This window comes from Vicia villosa, unplaced genomic scaffold (assembly GCF_029867415.1).
Source record: "Vicia villosa cultivar HV-30 ecotype Madison, WI unplaced genomic scaffold, Vvil1.0 ctg.004625F_1_1, whole genome shotgun sequence".
In the NCBI taxonomy this organism is placed as follows: Eukaryota; Viridiplantae; Streptophyta; class Magnoliopsida; order Fabales; family Fabaceae; genus Vicia; species Vicia villosa.
Genome location: NW_026706478.1, coordinates 23,547 through 46,723, shown reverse-complemented (window position 1 = coordinate 46,723; position 23,177 = coordinate 23,547). Strand labels below are relative to the sequence as shown.

The window sequence follows — 23,177 nt, the reverse complement described above, 5'->3', positions numbered from 1 at the left end:
ATAAAAGGCTCAAAATGTATTTGTACCCACCCCATTCTCCGTGATGATCTTCAATCCTACGCTCAGTTAAATCAGATTATGCATTCAGGTTCCAAAAGGTTTTTGGACTTGCACCTATGATAATGATGACGGTTTAAAGACCAAGGGAATCTTTGAGATGGCAGTCACCTCTTCCATTTGATAGTCACAACGTTTTATTGTTGTTCATGGAATTTATTGACTTATCCTTTTTTTTATCCCTAATTTTTGCCTAAACTGTTTCATTTGAGATTACAGCCAGCGGGATGCCCCAGTTTTGCCTAAGTCTCCTTCGTAGGTTTTGACTTAGCGGGCTCTTTTTTTTTTGAAATATTTTTTGTATTTGAAAGATAGTGACTGCCTTGATAATGATAACCATTTTGGTCACTTTTGATCTAAACCCTTATTGGAAGGTGTACTTAATGATTATCTTGAAATTGAATGCATACACAAATTAACTGAGAACTACCCTGCCCCAGGTTAAAATTGCGGGTTTTTTCGTTTAAAAAAGAAACTCCACCTTCGAAGGCTCAAAGAGGTTGACTAGGGATTAACTTCCTTATTTCTCCAGTGTTTGGGAATTGAAACAATGCCTGTACATCATCAGCAAAGTTCTATTTGAAAGCATACAATTCAAAAAATTTGGGTATTTTGTTATCATCATCCTCCCTCCAATCTTTGCATAAATCACAAGTTTGATAAAGAAAGTGAACAAGAAATATATTTTTGTTTTTTTTATTTATATATTATTTTTTTTTTAAAAGATAAAACATAAAGATAAACACAGTGGATTGAATTGAATCAAAATACGCGATGCTCATTTCATTAAAATCAAATACTCAGGACAAACAAAGTTTAAATGCAGTACATGAAATAACATAAGGAATTCGCAAACAGAAGGAAACAAGGCCTAGTGACTAATCAGTGATGAGGAGGAGTTGTCCTATCATGAAACACTTGGCTTTAGGAAAATAACTTGGCTTGCTTCGTCCTCAGCCACTCTGTTTTGGCAAAGGATTGTTGACAACATTAGGATTGGTATCCTTGAAAGATATCATCTTCTTATCAATTAGATCTTGAACTTTTTCTTTCAGAATTCTGCAATCTTCAATTGAATGACCCACTACCCCACCGTGGAAGTCACATTTGACATTCGAGTCGTACCCAGGAGGGAATGGAGCTATTCTCGGCTGAGTTGGTCTAGGGGTCACCAATGATTCCTGAATTAAAGTCGGATACAACTCAGTGTAAGTCATAGGAATAGGATCAAAGTGAGTCCTATTGCGGTTCTGACGTTGAGGAACTTGAAATGGTTGAGTTTTGACAACAGGACCAACAGCAGCTACAAGTGGTTGATCATAGTGAGGTCCTCTATCATCATTTGAAATGGCGTTGGTTTCACCATCTTTCTTCTTATAGAAGTTTCCATATGGTTTCTTTGCGCCACTAGAGGATTCAGCAGCATTGGTAACCTTGCCATTCTTAATTCCTTCCTCTAGCCTTTGACCAATGGTCACCAAGTCTGTAAAGTTGGAGGACACACTTCCAATCATCTTCTCCCAATAGAAAGGTGAGAGAGTATCCATGAACATTCCGGTTAATTCTTTCTCGGCCAGAGGAGGTTCCACTTGAGAAGCTAGCTCTCTCCAGCGTTGAGCATACTCCTTAAAAGATTCTCTTTCCTTTTGAGACATGTTTTGAAGTTGACGGCGATCAGGAGCCATGTCCAGGTTGTACTTGTACTGCTTCATGAAAGCATCAGTCAGATCTTGGAAGCAATGGATACGACTCCTCTCCAGTCCCATATACCACTTCAGGGAAGCGCCAGTCAGACTATCTTGAAAGCAGTGAATCAGCAGTTTGTCGTTATTGGTATATGCAGCCATCTTGCGGTAGTACATGGTCAAATGACTTCTTGGACAAGTGTACCCTTTGTACTTTTCAAACTCGGGAGTTTTGAACTTGGCAGGTATGACTAGGTCGGAAACCAAACACATGTTCTCAGCAGCAACCCCAAAGTAATCAGCGCCTTCCATAGCTCTTAGTCTTTTCTCCAAGACTTGATATTGTTCTTTGACTTCATCAATGTCACCAGCTTGGTACTCGAAGAGAGGATTTTCATAAGTGGTTTGGGCAGCAGCGTGCACGATTGGCTGAGACTCAGTCATGATTGGAGCTTGGAACATTGGTCGTGAAGTTTGACCAACCATAGCAGCAGTAGCGTGAGGTGGAGAATAATCAGGAGGTAAACCAAACTCGGGCCAAGTAGTGGCTGGCCTTTGAACAAGAATAGGGCCTTCAACATTGTTGGCGACCTCTTGAATAGCAGTCCTTTGAGGTGGCTCTCCTCTAGCAATCAGAACTTGCAACATCTCGGTGAGCTTAGTCATTCCTGACTTCAAATCCTCAATCTCCATTCTAACTTCAGCATTATGTTGTTCTTGGTCCGCCATTCTTCGTCTGACGTTGGCTCTAGTCTCGTACTCGTGTGGAGGAACCAGTTTGACAGTTGATAGATAACTGAATGAAAGAGACAGTTGGAATGAGGTACTGGCGTGATGCAAATGATATGCAATGTCATGCAATGTTGGATGCAAAGCGTGATAACAAAAACAACCTATTGAGGAAGGCTCCCTAAGTTAGGACAGTTCTAAGTTCTTTACCCAAGAATCCCCTCACAAGGTTAGCTCTAGAGTTTTTGGATATAACATAACCTCTACAGATGGAACGGGTTCTAAAGGTCCTTGGAGTTAGCGACGAAATCAGATTTCTGCCATGCGATGGGCGAACCATCTTATGACAAATTTCATGACTAAGTCTCCTCCAAGTGGGGTTTTCGTATTAGCCATTCAAGGTGTTCACCTTGGGGACTAGCACTACACAACCACCTCCTAACTTATGTTTTTCTCTTGTTTTTCAAAGCTCGGGTTGAGAGCTTCTCTCAAGTATCATTCCCATACCCACAAATGAGTATATACAGAAATAAAAATAAAAGCGGTAAAACAGGAGTAAAGAAACATAAATAATACAAGAATAAATATAAAGAACATAAGCATAAAGAACACATGAATAAACAAACAAAATAAAACACCCAAACATAAAACAAACTAAACTAGGGTTGACTCTCTTAGGATGTCCCCAGCAGAGTCGCCACTTTCTGTAGCGGTAAAAATGTGACTCGACGCGTTTTCACGCATTCGAAGTACAACAGAGTCGCCACCGAACTTTATTTATTCCAAAAGGAAAGGGAAAATATCGATAAAACCCACGGATAAAAAAGAAAAGGATAAGATGGTCGTTCGTAACCAAATTAGGGTTCGGGAGTCGGTTAAGCAAGGGGAAGGTATTAGCACCCCTCACCTCCATCGTACTCGATGGGACCCATTTAGTTAGTTTAGCGTTTGAGTGTTAGCGTAATGTTTGTGTTCTTTAGCTTAGTAATTGATAAAAGATAAAAGAAATGTTTTTTAGGGTTTTCTATTATTGTGAAGAAAAAGAAAAGGTTTTTTATTATTATGCTCGCCAAGACGTTTGTATCTTGTGCCTACGTATTCCCTAGTGCAATGGGAAAGTCAGAGCAATCGTAGTTCGGGCGAAGAACCACGAAAAGTTTTGTTGGTTGATTTTAGCGAGAGGTACTCGATCGCTTTCAAATGGAAAATACTACGCGCACATGGATATGATATCACTACAAGAATGGATGACTAAATCAAGATAAGACATGATTTTGGCCATCATCGCATTCGAGTGGAAGATGTTCGATCTTCACATGTGGAAGTATGTTCGTATTGAAAATTGGATAAGTGTCTCGTTTATGAAAAGAGTTTTAAAAGCCATAAGGCAAAAAGGTTTGAATGAAATTGAAGTTGTGTTTTAAAGAATGTTTTTACGGACATTTAGCAAAGGATTGAGCATAGGTGTTCACCTAGCGCGTCTTTACCCAAGGTATTGAACAGGAGCGAGCCCCATTGTCACTTGTTGTCCAAGTTAATTAATTTGTTTCAAAAGATCAAGGTATTCAAGAGGTGTGCACTTCTTGTCACAAGATCTTTCGGTTTGATTAATGTATTTTAATTCAAAAGATCAAGGTATTCAAGAGGTGTTCACCCCTTGTCACAGGATCACTTTGATTAATTAAAGAGTTTTGGTTCAAGAAAATCAAGGTATTCAAGAGATGTGCACTTCTTGTCACTTGATTTCTTCGATTTGATTAAGAAAGTTTTTTATTGTTTGATTCAAAGGATCGAAGGTATTCAAGAGGTGTGCACTTCTTGTCACTTGATCACTTTGATTTTATTAATGTGCTTTAGTTTCAAAAGATCAGGGTATTCAAGAGGTGTTCACCCCTTGTCACAAGATCTTTCGATTTAATTAAAGAAAGGTTTAAAGAAAATGTGTTAATCCAAAAGAATCGAGGTATTCAAGAGGTGTACACTTCTTGTCACACGATCTTTCGGTGCGGTTAAGAAAAAGATTTTTGAAAAGAAAACTCGACTTTGGATCGAGAAATGATTTGAAATGACTTGGCGTTGAACCAAGGTTTATTTATTTTGGATGAAATTAATTCTAATATTTTTGGTATTTTAATAATATTAAGAGAATAATAAAAGCTAAATTAAAAAACATATTTTTGTATATTTTTGATTAAAGTCTAAACCTAAAATATTTTTGAATTTTATATATTAGAAACTAAAATAAGATTGCCATGGAGATAATTAAAATAAAGTAAAAACAAAATTGGGTTCTAAAGAAATAAATGGGGGGTGTGAAACCTAGACTAGGGGTGTAAAGAGGAATAGAGGCGCTGGGCCCTTAAGTTTGGGAAGGGATCGGGCCAAAGAGGCCCAGAATCAATAGAGAATAAACAGCAGGAGGGTATGCTAGGAAATGTGTGTAGCAGGAAGGAATTCGGATGATAGCAAAGGAAACGGGCTGAAACTTAAGCCCAATTGAAATAATCAAAAGAAAACCCTAATAAACTTAAAAAAAATGGATGTTAGGGGATCCAGCCGCCCCAACTTGCCTCAAACAGAAAAGAAAAAACACGTAACTTCAACTCTCATCTTAACTCACGATTTTCTCTCTCTGACTCTAACGTTACCTCTCTCGCGTCAATCTCACTCAGTTTTTATCACCGGCAAAGAAATGGAGAGAAGCGACAAATGAAACCCTCGCCTCTCTCGATCTCACGGTCGCTCTCTCTCGAATCACCATGGATGGAGCTTCAACAACATACATCATAAAATCATGAACCCTAAGTCCCAAATCAAAACCCTAAACCCCTAATATTGATTAAGATTCAGAAGTTATTACATATCATCAAAGCAAATGGAAATTAAAAGCAAAATAAATCATAAAGGAACAAACAGAGGGTATATTCAGGTATGTTCTTCGAATCTGTTTCCTCTTTGAAATGTTCTTCTCTTCGATCTACTCTGTCTCTGCCTCTTGCTACTATCCGTTTCTGCGATTTTTGTTGTTGATGATGCCTTCTGGATTTGCGGGTGTGTTGCGAGCGTACGCGCGGTGGATGTGTCGCTGAGATTGAGTGAGGACGATTTACAGGTTGGGGTATTGAGGCAAGAAGTTAAGTGTGAGTGCAGAGGGCTGTTGTGTCTCTGAGTTTGCGGCTTGGTTGCAGGGTGGGGGTTATAATTGAGTTTCGGTTTAATGGTGAATGGAGACACGGATTGAAAGTTTCTGTGTATTGTGTTGTATGCTTCTGTTTGTTATTGGCTATTGAGTGAGGTTCTGAATATGAGTGAGGTTTGAGAGTTGAAGGGTAGTTTATGGTTTGATTGTCAGTGTTATGCCCTGTGAGGTTTCGGTGAATTTCGTGGCTGCCCCTTTTGTTGTTACTCAGTAGTTTCTCTAGGGTTTTTGTGGTTAAGTGTGGCTGCCTCTTCCTTATGTTGCTGAATGTCTGTTTATATAGAATAGAAGATTAGGGTTTGGATGAAAATTGGGGGGAAAAATTTGATGAGATTTGAACATTTTTGGTAAGCTGCTTGTTACTTTTGTTGCAGGTTAATGTATGGACATTTTGGTGAAAATTTTGGCCTGTTTTGCAATGCTTTTGTGCAGGTTTTGGAGTGTTTGAAGCAGCATAGTGGTAGCAGGACAGAGCAAGAAGACAAGCTATGGTGCAGAATTTTTGTTTCTATTAGAATAGGTAGCAGAGAGATTGCAACGTGAAGGGTAGTGGGAGAAAGAAAACAAATTTTTTTGTTTATTATTTTCTGTACCATTTTGTTTAACGTAAAAAGTAAATGGACTGCTAGAAAGGATTTGGGCCCAAAAAAATACAATAGCCCTTTTTTGTTGTAAATCTTATTTATTTTTTTGAAAATAATAATAATAATAATAATACTAAAAATAATAATAATAATAATAATAAAAGATGTTTTTAAAAAAAATGAAATAGTCAATTAATTCAAAATAAATTTAAACTAAAATTAAAAATGATATTAAAACTAAAAAGATTAATTTAAGTTACACCTAAACTAAAAAAAAATAAGAATAATATTAAAGACTAAAAAATTAATCTAACCTAAACTAAAAAATAAAATAGTATAAGAATTAAATTTATTTTAGACTACATAAGCTATTTTTGTTGACTTTCATAAAAAAGTCAATTTTTTCAAGTTATGCGAAAAAAAATGCGATGAATGAATGCACACTAAATATGAATGCAATACTATCAAATGAACGAAATATGTAGGTCAAAAATTGGGGTGCGACAAAGGGAATACGACCAAATAATAGAGATCGAAGAGCCAGAGGAAAACATAGATGTTGAAATGGCAAGACATAGGCCAATTTGTTATTATGTCATGAACAATGATTCTGTCGAAGAGCTGAATGACTTCTTCAAAAGGCCGGATGCAGCTATGAAGGGCCATCTGAAACCTCTTTTTATAAGAGGAAAAATGGAAGTTATTCCCATCAACAAAATACTAGTTGATGGAGGAGCGACTGTGAATCTAATGCCCAGGGGCGGATCCAGACAATATATATTGGTGTGGCTAAATATAAACGAAAGTACGAACTAAATCACATTAAAAATGAATAATAATATTTAATGCAATACATTACAATGAAAATCGTCTATCATTCATTTCTTGAAAATGAGCTAAAATAACATCATTGTTAATTGTTCCAAGAACATCTTTTTCTATAAAAGTTACAAGACGATCATTTAACCACTGATCACTCATTTTGTTACATAATTGACTCTTCACAAACTTCATAGCTGAAAAAACACGTTCCACACTTGCAGTTGCTACCGGCAAGACTAAAGCCAATTTCAGAAGCTTATAAACCATATCAAATGTGTTGCACTTATTTGTTTCCACAAATTTTGCACAAAGATCTGAAAGTCCTTTTAAATTTGCAAATTTTGGATCACATCGAACATTTCTAACATAATTTTGAAGTTGATGTCGCATCACCACTTCCGGCACATCCACAAAATCATTTGGATAAAGTTCAACCATCCTTAATAACTTTTTCACATCAAAAGCTGCAAATGACGATGAAGGACTCAAACATGAAACACATTCTAAAAGTTCAGTATTCTCTTCATCAAACCTAGCATTGAGCTCGTGCAACTGCAAATCTAAAACATTAAACAAACAATCATGCTTATAATGATGCAAATTAGAAACACTAGAAGTTGTAGCATGTCGCCTAGGTTTCTTCCCTTGCACATATGATGCATCCATGTCAGGCACATCAATGTCAAGCTTATTGCAAATTTCCATAACCTTAGATATAAGCTCTTCCCATCCATCATTCCTCATTTCTTGTAATTCTTGTTTGGTAGCATTGACAAGTGACAAAGCATTCAAAAGATCTTGATCACGCTTTTGTAACGCTACACTCAAATCATTTGTAAATCCTAAAATCTCAACCATCATATATAACATGAAGATAAAATCAAATGATTGAAGCACATCTAACAAAAGCATAGTTTCACCATATTTTTCAAATGACGTATCATTTCCAACTTCTTCAAGTACCCCAATAATGGCACCATACAAAGTCATCAAACTAGTGAGAGTCCTAAAGTGGGAACCCCAACGAGTGTCACCTGCTCTAGCAATAGATGATTCTTGGTTTAACCCACTACCAGTTTCTATTTGGCCCTCTTCAATCAATTTAGCAAACTGAGCTACTTGTTTGTCCCGAAGTAATTCTTGTCTCTTATTAGAAGATCGAATGAAATTAACAAGCATATTGACCTTACCGAAAAACCCACTAACATCTTTGTGAGTCTTAGCACATGCAACAAGTGCCAATTGAAGTTGATGGGCGAAACAATGCACATAATAAGCAGATGGATTCTCATTTTGGATTAAAGTTCTCAAACCACCAAACTTACCTCTCATATTGCTAGCTCCGTCATACCCTTGCCCCCTAATGCTAGATATACTCAAGCCATTAATAGACAACAACTTCTCAAGTGCCTCCTTAAGTGACTTAACACTTGTTTCTTTAACACTTACAATGCCAAGAAACCTTTCTTTTACCAAACCTTCATTATTAACATAGCGAATAACAACAGCCATTTGTTCTTTACCAGCAACATCACCAGATTCATCAATCAAAACACAACACATCATCCGCAATATCACATATAATTTGTTGAGTTATTTCACATGCACAAGCAGCGGCAAGATCCTTTTGAATCTTAGGGGAAGTCATAAGGTTATTTCCCGGAGCACAATTAATTACACTAGCTATCTCCGGGTTGATTTCCTTTAAAGTATCCACCAACTCAAGAAATGGCCCCTTAAATAAAGAGTTAAGAGACTCATCACTCCCTCTAAATGGCATGCCACACCTCAAAAGAAACTTAGTAGCTACAAGGGATGTGTTTACACGAACACGATATTCGGCATTCATTTGCTTAGTTTGATTAACAAACGAGGCCTTAATACTTTGGTTTGGATTCATGAGAGCATAACCCATATGCACACAATCAACATGACTATTGGAAGAAGTAGCATGATTAGCCAACCTTTGAGCATTCTTCCAATCACCAAAACCGTCTCCCACAAAGTGATCCCCCCATACTTAGAAACATTTTTAAACAAAAAACATGGCAAACAAAACACTAGGTCCTTAGATTCACTATAATCAATCCAATCATACAAATCAAACCAATTTTTGCAAAATCGACGCTTTTGTTTACCTTGAATAGACCAAGGGTATACGAAATTGTGAGGAGGTTGATGACGACCTATTTTTAAATAAGCTTTCCTTACCTCATTTTGGATGTCGGGATGATAGCTTGAAATTGGAGGCCTAATTCCCGGATCCGTTTCCAACAATTCATAATCAACAACTTTGATACTTTCCGATGCTTCTACATTAGTCGAAGAAGTAGCTTTGTCTCTAGAGAGTACCGGAAAAAATTTCTTCATCCTATAAAGAGAACAATAAAACCAAATGATTAGAAAGAAAATAATTCATGAGAAATTAAGAAAGTTGGTATTTTTAATAAATTGGGGGTTTAGGGTTCAACTCAAAAAGGAGAAAAGAATGAGAGAAATTTGAAATACCCACTTTACCTTTGATTTTCAATCACACACAAATAAATGCAACCAAGTCAAGTGAACAAATTGGAGAAGAAAATAATGAAATTTTGGATTAAAAAATATGAGAATAAGAGACAAATATGAGAGATGGTGGGGTTTGAGAAGAAGAGAAAAAGAAGTTATGGTGTGAGAGAGAGAAAGAAAGAAAATAGAGATATTAAGAGAGAGAAAAATGAATTGCTGTATTATAGTATTTTTTAATTTACAAATTAACTTAATTTTAGTTTAACTAAATATTATACATACTATATAAAAAAAAAGTAAAAAAACTGGTGTGGCTAAAGCCACACCCTGCCTCATAATGGTTCCGCCCCTGCTAATGCCGCATACTAAATTGAAAAAGCTAGGAAAGTCCGACATGGATACAAAACCTCATAATATGGTTTTGTCAAACTATGAAGGAAAAGTGGGAACAACCTTGGGAGTCATCCAGGTTGATCTAACAATTGGCACTATAATAAGACCAACCATGTTTATGGTGGTCGAATCAAAGGCCAATTACAATTTGCTGTTGGGCCGTGAGTGGATACATGGGATAGGTGCAGTACCATCCTCAATGCACTAGAGGATAACCATTTTGCGTGATGACGACATCGTGGAGAATATCGAAGCCGACCATAGCTACTTTATGGCGGAGGTCAATCACGTCGAAAGGCACCACTTTGATAGGAACTTGGAAAATATCACACCTTGAGAACCTGCCAGCTTTGCATTCTCCCAAGAGGACAATGCATTGTTCCCTTTATTTACACCCGACACAAGGTTTCCAATGGGACAAACAGGTTGTTGGAACTGAAGACCTAGGTTTTGGGGGCACTAAGGATATCCAACCAACCGATTTGGGAAGCGAATTCGATGATGATGTCTGAATCCTATACATGGAAAAAGATTTCGTCCTATATGGATGAAAACAAGATAAAAGCGGCCTTAGAGGCCAAAGTAAAATTCATGGGTTTCAAAGCTAAACATGACGAAGGACAACTAACAGGTCCTGGAAAGGACTTCCATGAGCTCAGCTATAAATAGAGGATCATATTCCATTCATTTTCTAAGATTTTCAGAGCCAAAACAATCCTGTCCATATCGCACACAAACTCTGAATTTGTATTTTCATTTTCTTCATTCCTCACCTAAGTCCACCAAATTCTCCATTTAGTTAGCTTCTTTGACCTTCCTTGAAGCTAACCAGATCGTTTGTAAGCCAAACGGTGCCTCCATTGAAGCTCCTCATCTTAATTTTCAGAAGCTTTATGTTGAACTTCTTTCAGGTAAAAATCTCCACTAAATCAACTCAAATTTGTGGCTAACATGAAGTCCTTGATTCATTGAAACTAACTGCACAATTAATTTCAAGGTTTGGTTTGATTTAGTGCATCTGTTCTTGAGATTTTTATATTTTAACTTGTCTGATTTTTGCCAAATCGACTATGTTGTAGTTTGAATAAATATTTCACGATGATGTGGTTGAGATCGTCCAGGAGAGACGAACACAATGATACCACTAACACTTGATTTGATTACGTTTTTATTGGCCTTCATTTTCTGCAGAAATCCTTTTGGATTTTTTGGCTAGAGGTTGAAGACGACCTACGTGTTTGTGTTAAACCAATGAACATGAGCCAATTGTTTTATTTTGATTGGTTTGACTTTTTAATTTGTTTTGCTGCGCATTGACCAATATCTAAGGTGGAATGCATGAATCTGACCGTTCCCTTGACCACGTCATTTAATGAGTTATGTTGGATGGCTTAGATCCGTGAGCGCATTGGTTTTACGTGTACTTGCTTGCACCTGATCACCTTTTTTATTTTTTTCTTTTATTTTCATTTTATTTTGTTTTAACTTCAAAAATTCATATCTTCTTCATTTTAATTCCGAAAATTATGAAAAAAATACCAATAATAGTTTATATAATTTTTGAATTTATGACTTTTTTTTGTCTGAAGTCTTTGAAGTTTACTCCAAGGCATTGTGATTGGAAATTCTTCTGTATGGAGCTGTTACTCTGGCCAATTTTTGTCTTAAGTTCTTATGGTTCATTTCGAAGGCTTTGATTGCAAGCTACTCATAAAGATGTTATATTCATTGAAGACTTTGTTTGATATATGATTCATCTGAGGCTTATTTCATCTGATATTTGGTATTGTGCTTGCTTGGTTGTGTTAATCCAAAGGATGAGAAATCTACATTGACTTCTTTATGTTAAGTGTTGGCTTCTTATTGGTTAGATTGTTCTTGTCCTTAGCTTTTATTTTATGCTTTAGGATAGTTCCTTCATCTCCTCCCATCATCTTTAATTTTGAAAATTTCTCCCTCTATTTCAAAATCTTTCTTATGTTTGCAAACTTTTTTTAAAAAACTTTCTTTAAAAATATTTTGCCTTTAGTGGATTTTCTTTCAAAGTTTAGATGTGAGTAGTTGTTATGGTGGAGATGTAATCCCCCAAAATTCTTGATATTGATTGATATGATTGATCCTTTTCCACTTGAGAGAGCTAGTTGCATACTTTTTTATTTATCCAAGTTGGAGCCCTTCTTTCATTTGTGATGCAAAGGATCTATCTATTCTCATGTTCAAGGATGATTGGCCGAGTTTTCTCTTCCATAATGATGAAGTTTTTATTCAATTTTAATCAAAATCTTTTGTTTTCCTTTTAAGTGGAACTACATTTGCTTTGATTTGAAAGACCGATACTTCTGAGAATCAAAATACTTGAATAAAGTGTTTATTCAACGACTTTGATCTCAATTTTTCCTCCCTACATAGTTTATTCACAAAATTTTCTGGTCACACTAGTGAATCGATTGTTGAGCATATAGCCAGGTATCTTATTGAGGCTGGAGATATAGAGAATAACAAAAACCTAAGGGTAAAATATTTCCCCATTTCTCTAACCAATAATGCATTTACGTGGTTCACAACACTCTCACCAAATTCCATCCAAAAATGGCCTCGTTTAGAGAGGTTGTTCCATGAGAAGTTCTATATAGGCCCATCAAAGATAAGTCTTAGTGAATTGGCCAACATGAAACATAAGTTTAGCGAACCCATATATGAGTATCTCAACAGATTCTTCCTATTAAAGGCAAGGTTCTTCAGGCATGTGCCAGAACATGAACTAGTTGAGATGGTTGCAAGAGGTTTAGATTTCTCTATAAGGAAGAAATTAGATCCCAATTATTTGAGGGATATGGTATAATTGGTGGATAGAGTTTGACAAGTAGAACAACTAAAGGTTAAGAAGGATAGAGAAAATAGGAGTCATAAGAAGAAGAGGATTGCATACGTCGAAGCCGAGGAGGGCGAACAAGACATCTATGATGATTCTTTAGCCGCCGAAGAAGGCGAAGTAGATTTGGCTGAATTAAAGCAAGGGCCACCCTATCCTTGTAAAATGTTTATCCCTTAGAATGGGAAGAACCATGTCGAACCTGAAAAGAGCAATAAGATTCCAAAGAAAACATATACCTTCGATAAACAATAACCTCTTCCTTCACTACACTGATGTCTCTCTCTCTCTCTCCCCCTCTCTCAATTATCTTCAATTTGTTCATGGTGTTATGATAGCACTAATAGGAAAAACCGGTACTTCTGAGAATCAAAATATTAAATTTCATTCATATGATATGATATATGATAGACAATAAGGCCAAATTATTGTTGACAGAACAAATATTACAGATTTTGTAATCAAGGTGATTAAAATGAAATCCACAAGGCTAGCTAAAACCTCTAGCTTTTACTTTACACATTGACCATAAATGATTTGCACACTTTGAATTCGAACGAGTAAAATCACCCGGTAAAACTGATAGAACACTTAGAATTAAAACGAGTAAAACCACCAGATAAAACTGATTGAACACTGAGTTAGAATGAGTAGAATCACCAAGTGAAACTGATTGATTCAAAATGCAGATTTTCAACTAAACCAGAGGAGCAAATGGTTGCAACATTCTGCCTCAGTTGCTTAGGTCCTGAAGCAAAAACTCCCACACTCGACCCTTTGATTTCTAATAGAAGTCCTATAAAAAAAGAAGAGTGAGATTTCAATTCAAATGAAGGTCCCAAAACTATAATTGAAGATAACGAAGATTGTTGTAAATAAAGTATATACTATATTCGGCCTATTACATATTTGAAATATATTATAATTTTTTGAGAGACAGATGACTTACGACTCAAGTCAGGTCTCGCACCATATGTCACATTGGTAGCTTGAACAAGTGATTGATATGGGAAGCTTTCCATTTCTCTATCAGCATTATAAATCATTGAATTTGGTGAAACAATTGGTGTTGGCCTTTCCATGTTCTGAATCTGTTTAGCTTCTTTAGCATTTTGTTTCTTGTTCGAAAGCACTGCGACACTAGCAACAACAACTACCGAGACACATATTATTAGCATGTGAAGGAATGACCTTAGAGGATACGAGAATATCGTATTCGTGTTATGATCTATAGGGAAAATATAGTAGCGAGTAATGATCCCGATTATGATAAGAAAGATGATGAAAGAGGATGAGATTATAAGACTAAGCCAAATCCAACTGTTTAGACCTAATATAGCATGTATTGGTGTATCAGTCGGATTCGGCTTGAACCATAAAGTTTGAGGATGAATTGGAATATCTGGTTTAAACTCTTGGTCTCTTGTGATGTAGGCCTCAATTTGTAGTTTCATATTAGAAATGTCTTGTGGTGTACTTGAAATTGGCAGGATCAATTCTAGCATTGACAAAGATGAAGTGTTATTGAAGGAACAAATTAGGAGAATGTTGGGTGTTTTGCATTTGAATGTAGTGCTAAGATATATTAAATCTCTAATGATCGAGATAAATGGTGTAATGCCACTTCCTCCGCTTATCATCACAATTGTATCATGCCTGATCAAAAAACAAACAAAAGTTACAAAAGTTAGCATCAAAGACAAAGTAGATGGTTAATGCAGTTCAAATATATAGTTAATTATGTTCAACAGACGATTAATGAACATAATAAGGTACTACAGCCACGACAAAAACCGTAGCCAAAGGTCCCCTGCGTTTTCAGAGAAAAAAAAGAGAAGAAAAGCAAACGGGGAAGAAGAAGAAGCTAGCGCTTATTTTTTTTAATTTGGAAATTCGCACTTGTTTATTTATGTACATATGGTTTGCTTAGGTTAAGACATAAGGCGTGAAGCAGGGATGGCAAGGCGTTTTGGTGGTAATCTCAGGCATGGGGGTTCGAACCCCTGCAGCCACAATTTAAATTTTGGTATTCTTTCTCTTGTGGATCGCGTGCGCGTTGCTTCAATAAGGATCATCATGCACCCCCATCACCTGGCCACTGGATCATAATCACCTTAGATCCGACGCACCAGAACGAAGGCATATACTATAGGCTCCCAGCTTGCCCACACATAATCCAAGCCAGGTTCTTTCTATATGTTTTTATTTATTTATCTAATTATTTAAGTTTAAATGATAATTATATATTGTTTAACTTAATTAAATTATTTTAATTAGAATTAGAATATCAAATTAGGATTAGGTTTTAGGATTACAATATTTTCTCCGATTATTCGATTATTTCGATTATTCATTTAATTGATTTAATTAATTTCAATGGTTAAAAATCACAATAAAAACCCTAGAAAGATATGCATTAGGGTTTACCCAATCCCATTGCCCATTTGGTGAAACAGTAACATTCAATCTGATATTTGGTATTGTGCTTGCTTGGTTGTGTTAATCCAAAGGATGAGAAATCTACATTGACTTCTTTATGTTAAGTGTTGGCTTCTTATTGGTTAGATTGTTCTTGTCCTTAGCTTTTATTTTATGCTTTAGGATAGTCCCTTCATCTCCTCCCATCATCTTTAATTTTGAAAATTTCTCCCTCTATTTCAAAATCTTTCTTATGTTTGCAAACTTTTTTTAAAAAACTTTCTTTAAAAATATTTTGCCTTTAGTGGATTTTCTTTCAAAGTTTAGATGTGAGTAATTGTTATGGTGGAGATGTAATCCCCCAAAATTCGAGATATTGATTGATATGATTGATCCTTTTCCACTTGAGAGAGCTAGTTGCATACTTTTTTATTTATCCAAGTTGGAGCCCTTCTTTCATTTGTGATGCAAAGGATCTATCTATTCTCATGTTCAAGGATGATTGGCCGAGTTTTCTCTTCCATAATGATAAAGTTTTTATTCAATTTTAATCAAAATCTTTTGTTTTCCTTTTAAGTGGAACTACATTTGCTTTGATTTGAAAGACTGATACTTCTGAGAATCAAAATACTTGAATAAAGTGTTTATTCAACGACTTTGATCTCAATTTTTCCTCCCTACATAGTTTATTCACAAAATTTTCTGGTCACACTAGTGAATCGATTGTCGAGCATATAGCCAGGTATCTTATTGAGGCTGGAGATATAGAGAATAACAAAAACCTAAGGGTAAAATATTTCCCCATTTCTCTAACCAATAATGCATTTACGTGGTTCACAATACTCTCACCAAATTCCATCCAAAAATGGCCTCGTTTAGAGAGGTTGTTCCATGAGAAGTTCTATATAGGCCCATAAAAGATAAATCTTAGTGAATTGGCCAACATGAAACATAAGTTTAGCGAACCCATATATGAGTATCTCAACAGATTCTTCCTATTAAAGGCAAGGTTCTTCAGGCATGTGCCAGAACATGAACTAGTTGAGATGGTTGCAAGAGGTTTAGATTTCTCTATAAGGAAGAAATTAGATCCCAATTATTTGAGGGATATGGTATAATTGGTGGATAGAGTTTGACAAGTAGAACAACTAAAGGTTAAGAAGGATAGAGAAAATAGGAGTCATAAGAAGAAGAGGTTTGCATACGTCGAAGCCGAGGAGGGCGAACAAGACATCTATGATGATTCTTTAGCCGCCGAAGAAGGCGAAGTAGATTTGGCTGAATTAAAGCAAGGGCCACCCTATCCTTGTAAAATGTTTATCCCTTCTAATGGGAAGAACCATGTCGAACCTGAAAAGAGCAATAAGATTCCTAAGAAAACATATACCTTCGATAAACAATAACCTCTTCCTTCACTACACTGATGTTTCTCTCTCTCTCTCTCTCTCTCTCTCTCTCTCTCTCCCTCTATCAATTATCTTCAATTTGTTCATGGTGTTATGATAGCACTAACAGGAAAAACCGGTACTTCTGAGAATCAAAATACTAAATTTCATTCATATGATATGATATATGATAGACAATAAGGCCAAATTATTGTTGACAGAACAAATTTTACATATTTTGTAATCAAGGTGATTAAAATGAAATCCACAAGGCTAGCTAAAACCTCTAGCTTTTACTTTACACATTTACCATAAATGATTTGCACACTTTGAATTCGAACGAGTAAAATCACCCGGTAAAACTGATAGAACACTTAGAATTAAAACGAGTAAAACCACCAGATAAAACTGATTGAACACTTTGAGTTAGAACGAGTAGAATCACTAAGTGAAATTGATTGATTCAAAATGCAGATTTTCAACTAAACCAGAGGAGCAAATGGTTGCAACATTCTGCCTCAGTTGCTTAGGTCCTGAAGCAAAAACTCCCACACTCGACCCTTTGATTTCTAATAGAAGTCCTATAAAAAAAGAAGAGTGATTTCAATTCAAATGAAGGTCCCAAAACTATAATTGAAGATAACGAAGATTGTTGTAAATAAAGTATATACTGTATTCGGCCTATTACATATTTGAAATATATTATAATTTTTTGAGAGACAGATGACTTACGACTCAAGTCAGGTCTCGCACCATAGGTCACATTGGTAGCTTGAACAAGTGATGTATATGGGAAGCTTTCCATTTCTCTATCAGCATTATAAATCATTGAATTTGGTGAAACAATTGGTGTTGACCCTTCCATGTTCTGAATCTGTTTAGCTTCTTTAGCATTTTGTTTCTTGTTCGAAAGCACTGCGATACTAGCAACAACAACTACAGAGACACATATTATTAGCATGTAAAGGAATGACCTTAGTGGATACGAGAATATCGTATACATGTTATGATCTATAGGGAAAATATAGTAGCGAGTAATGATCCCGATTATGATAAGAAAGATGATGAAAGAGGATGAGAGTATAAGACTAAGCCAAATCCAACTGTTTGGACCTAATATAGCATGTATTGGTGTATCAGTCGGATTCGGCTTGAACCATAAAGTTTGAGGATGAATTGGAATATCTGGTTTAAACTCTTGGTCTCTTGTGATGTAGGCCTCAATTTGTAGTTTCATATTAGAAATGTCTTGTGGTGTACTTGAAATTGGCAGGATCAATTCTAGCATTGACAAAGATGAAGTGTTCTTGAAGGAACAAATTAGGAGAATGTTGGGTGTTTTGCATTCGAATGTAGTGCTAAGATATATTAACTCTCTAATGATTGAGATAAATGGTGTAATGCCACTTCCTCCGCTTATCATCACAATTGTATCATGCCTGATAGAAAAACAAACAAAAGTTACAAAAGTTAGCATCGACGATAAAGTAGATGGTTAATGCAGTTCAAATATATAGTGAAGTACGTTCAACAGACGATTAATGAACATAATAAGGTATCACAACACATTAACCAAGATTAATATGCGTATAATAGATATAGACCTTAGGTAATTGGTTGAAGGGGGTCCATAAGGACCTTCGACAGATATCTGAAGGCGATCAATCGGGGAAGGATTGGAAAGCAATTGGTAAAGCTTTTGTGTCCAAGTTCCTTCACTTTTAATGACAACACTTAGCTTATCTTGCTCCAAATTACTATTAGAAGTAATGGTAAATGGATGCCATTGCAACTTTGATATGCTTGGTACATTTATGAACATCACACTTGTTGGATTATAACTCAACTCTACCAAAGAAAACAATCAAATCTTATCTCATTAGACCGAGAGTGATCAATATGCAATATAAGAGAAATGATGTTGTATTCATTAAAGACAATGTAAATTACCATGACCCTTAGAGAAGTTTAGTTCAACGCCTTCACACGGCAAAACGCGAGATGAAACTAAACGAACTTTCCGTCTTGATTGGAGGAATCGTAGGTATCGATCGACCATGAAGAGATAAAAACCGGGGAGCATAATGTAGGAAAAATAAATGCCAATATGAAAGACGAAGAAGATGATGAAGATAATGTATAGGTTATGAGTGTAGAAAAAGAGTTCAAAAAATTTTCTTCTAATTTTTGGAATTGTTGCAACCCATAGGAACAAACCAGCAAGCAAAGATATCTCTCCAGCTACATTTGATATTCCAACTTTGTCCCATTTTAGCATCTACAATGAATTAAAATAAATAAATAATTTTAAAAAATTTATGTAATTATCATCAATAAACAAATTCATTAGGATAATGTAAGATTATAAATTTACATAAATTTTTTTTAGACTTATTTTAAATAATCTTAAACTACTACTTTCTCCGTCTCATAATAGATGTCCTCTTTCCTATTTTTATTTGTTTCAAATTATTTGTCCATTTAGAATACCAATGTGATATTTATTATTTTTTCTATTAACTTACCCTTATTTACTATATCATAATTCATTTAAGTACTCCATTACGTATTATTAATAAAGTTATTTTAGTAAATGAGACTCATTTTATCATTGAAATTAAAAAATGTGAAAATCTCAAAGAGGACACATATTGTGAAACAGAGAGAATAATATACTACTACATTCATTGATTGATGTTATCCAAAACATGTTAGGTATATTGCCAAAAACAATATAGAACATGCATTATTTATCATGTTATGTATAGTACTACCAAATAATTTTCTTTAATTTATATTTTTTATGACAAAATTTAAATATTCTTAATTAAAATGATTAAATTTTACAATGTACTTAATACCTTAAGTTATTTATTATTTTCACAAACATAAGATTATTGGGTCCTGATTAAAAGTTTGTTAATTAGTAGAGTTAGAAATAGATTAGGTTATGTTAGGTTTTATAAAGGTTGAGTTTATCTTAAGATAAATTTAGAAGGTCTAGCCTATGATTTATTATAAGCTCTTTTTTTATCTGATATTTTTAAAAGTGTGGTCTGGACTGACCAGAAAGCCTATTTAAGAATATATTTTTTATTAAGATTTTTAATTAGCCAATAATATTTCTTAAGAAGTCTTATAAGCTGACCTATATATACATATATAAACCAACATGTTTTGAATTTGTTCTAATATATATAGACCAACCTATTTAGTTTTTTCATTTATATATATATATATATATATATATATATATATATATATATATATATATATATATATATATATATATATATATATATCCGCCAGGTTATTAAATTTTATTGACTTTTTTAACAGTTTAAGTCTGGTCTATGTAATAAAATATGCGATGTAAACCTTTTTTTTTTTATAAATAGATATAATTTGGTATGGTCTTATATAAGCTAGGTTTTAAGTTTATGTAGAGTTGTAGACCATACGGTTCTATTCTCATCTTAATTGATCACTCGTGTTTTTAATTCTTTTAAATAAAAAGAAATCATTAATTTTTCTTTTAATATATAACAATAATTGAACCAAATTCTTTCAAAAACTTATTTCTTAATACAAATATTTAAAAAGGATATATTTTAGATATAATCTAAACTACAATTGTAGAAAAATATTTATATTAAAACTATAAATATATACTAAAATAATATCTTTAATGCAAAATATAATATACAATATAACAAATTCCATGAGCTACTTCCACACATGTCCCTTCATCTTTCACATTTCAAATTATCATCTTCTTTTTCTCTCTCCAATATTTTCACATTTATTTTAATTTTTTCTCTCTCAAATTTCTCTTTTCTTTTTTATTTTTTAAACATAAATAAATTAATAAATTGAATTAACAAAATTTTTAAAAATATTATTTTCGAATTTTAAAATTATTCATAATTATTAAAAAAAAAATCAAATGTCAAAATTTCTACTTTTCTCAGTGATCACTATCAGCAAAATATTTTTTTTTAGCAATTTACCTATTTTATTTTAGTTAATATTATATTTATTTGAAACACAAAATTCTTATTCTCAAATGTCAATATATTTATTTTCTCACGGGAAACTATCAGCAAAATTCATATTTTATTTTAATTAACAATTATTTTTATTTGAGCTACAAAATTCTTATTTTCAAATGTCAAAATTTTTATTTATCTCACGGGACACTATCAATAAAATATCTGCATGTTTATTTAAATAAATTTGTAACGGGACACGATCTGTTAAATTCACACAATTTTTTTTATAAATATTGCTTTCAATATGCATTGAGTATAAAATCGCCATACAGAATTATTTTAACATATACAAATGCATGAATATCATTATTCCTTATACAATTATATTTATCATTTAATATTATAAATATTTAAACAAATCATATATATAATACTAAATAACCGTGCGGCAGCTCATTTGATTTAGTAGTGGTAATTAAAGGTGATTTACTAGTGGTAATTAATTACCTGTGAAATCTGATTAGTAGATGCCCAAAAGATAATAAAACAAACTCCATGAGCTGTGAAAGCCGTCATCAGCACATGCCCAACTAGTAAGGATCCTCTCCATTTCTCAAAAGAAATGGAGGTGTCCAGTACTATAGTTTTCAAGAAAATAAAAGATATAAATGCACGTATTTTTAAAAGTGGTGACATTAATTACACATTTATACACAAAAATCATAGTAATTGACACCTCCATTTTTTTTTTTGAGAAATGGAGAGGATCCTTGCTCATGCCCAACCCAAATATGATACTTAATGCAACCTTCAGAAGTGAGTCCAAACATTGGTAGCACGGACGTGCCACGTGTCACCGGAAAAAACAACAACACTAAACATATGTTTCCGACCGGTCCCAACCTAAATCCCACAATTGCCAATTTCTCTTGCCATCTGTCACAAATAAAAAAACATATTAAAAAAAATAAACTTAGAATACTGACATTCTCGATTGTGTGTTTATGTGTGTTTTTATATGTATGTGAATTTATAATAATTATCGAACTGGCCGGTCGAATTGATTGGATCGAAAATCAGAAGGGTCACCAATTTAATCTATTTGTTGGATTAGCTATGTTGTTGAACCAGTGAAAATCGATCAAAATCAGAAAAAAATTGGTGAACCGCTGATTTTAAAAATTGACAGCTCAAATGCATGTTTTTTCTTTTCAACACAAAACGACGACATTTTCATAATTTAAAAAAATTAAAATATAATTAACAACTTTTTTTTGTTGCAATTAAACTTAATTTAAAATTTATTTAAATTTATATTTTATATTATATTATTGTGAGTGATGATTATATTTAGAATTTGAATGTGAAGAGTAAAGATGTGAAATTATGACATTTTGATATTTTAAAATTTGTTAGTGTCGTGAGATTTTTAGAGAACGAGTCATCTAATTCGATCGATTTAATAAATATATGTGGTTCGTCCCTTACCGATTTAATAACCGGCCCGATTTTTAAACGTTTGAAAAATATAGTATTCTCTGGATACAACTACTTACATTTTAGGGCCGTCTTCTTCCTTTGGAGACGATGCAATTGCTAGAAAGTCATTATGTATATAATTTGCTAAGGTCCAAACAAGAAGAGCCATCAACATAAGCAAAAAAGCTATTTCTGTCATTGAAACAATTCCAAGAGGACCTTTTACAAGCAATGGACGTTTCCATATTGTTGATTCATGTTTCTTGCCATTGTCACTGATTTTGTAGAAACACAAAATTAAATAGATTATATTAATTAGCATAATCTAAAAGTAAATCATAGACTAAGAGAAGAAAAGTTACACTTCATTTGATTTTTTGGTTATGTGGATATAAACACATCCCAAAGTGGCTATTAACATGCTTGGAAAAGTATATATAAGAATAATAAAACCTGAAATGAAATTAGAATATTATTAATCAACATGAATATATGAAATAAATTATTAATATAATAATTCAAGGAAAAATAAAAGAGTATAACCTTGAACACCAAAATAAGTAGAATTAGACTTTGCTTGAATTTTTGGAACCCATTTATGTTTGTAAGTTGATGTAGGCGTCATAATGAAAATGAAAAGTAAACCCAGAAACAATAAAAACACAAATAATCTTATGATAGATTTAGCCATTGTGTATTTTATTTGAGAAGGTGATCTTTTCACATTTTCTTGAGCCATTTTAAGGGTTGTGTGTGTAAATTTAAATGTGTTTCGAGAGAAGACAGAGACGATTCTACTTGATGAGAATATTGAAACGAACTTTGGGTATTTATAGAAAATAATTAGAATTAGAAATATTATTATTATAATTATAAAGCCATGATTAGCAACAAATAAGTACTTTATTTTCAAGTATAGGTAGAACTAGACAAAATATTTAAAGAATGTTTTGATTTGATAGATCTCTCTCACTCATTTTTTTATGAATAAGAGTATCATATATTAAGATATAAAGTCATGTATATCTCAAATAAGTTATTAAGTCTGCATCGA

General features: G+C 33.9%; 1 protein-coding gene and 1 pseudogene across 1 annotated transcript; both read right to left on the bottom strand.

Annotated features, from left to right (window-relative positions):
* Window positions 1-7,109: 7,109 nt before the first annotated feature.
* LOC131642198 (uncharacterized) lies at window positions 7,110-9,446 on the bottom strand (annotated as a pseudogene).
* Window positions 9,447-13,505: 4,059 nt separating this feature from the next.
* LOC131642197 (ferric reduction oxidase 2-like) lies at window positions 13,506-22,862 on the bottom strand. Its single transcript, XM_058912470.1, has 9 exons — window positions 22,667-22,862; window positions 22,486-22,576; window positions 22,201-22,398; window positions 21,430-21,580; window positions 21,152-21,256; window positions 18,603-18,930; window positions 18,257-18,500; window positions 13,799-14,505; window positions 13,506-13,645 (listed from the first exon to the last, which is right to left on the bottom strand). Exons 1-9 carry the CDS (start codon window positions 22,860-22,862, stop codon window positions 13,506-13,508), a joined length of 2,160 nt encoding a protein of 719 aa, XP_058768453.1.
* Window positions 22,863-23,177: the final 315 nt, after the last annotated feature.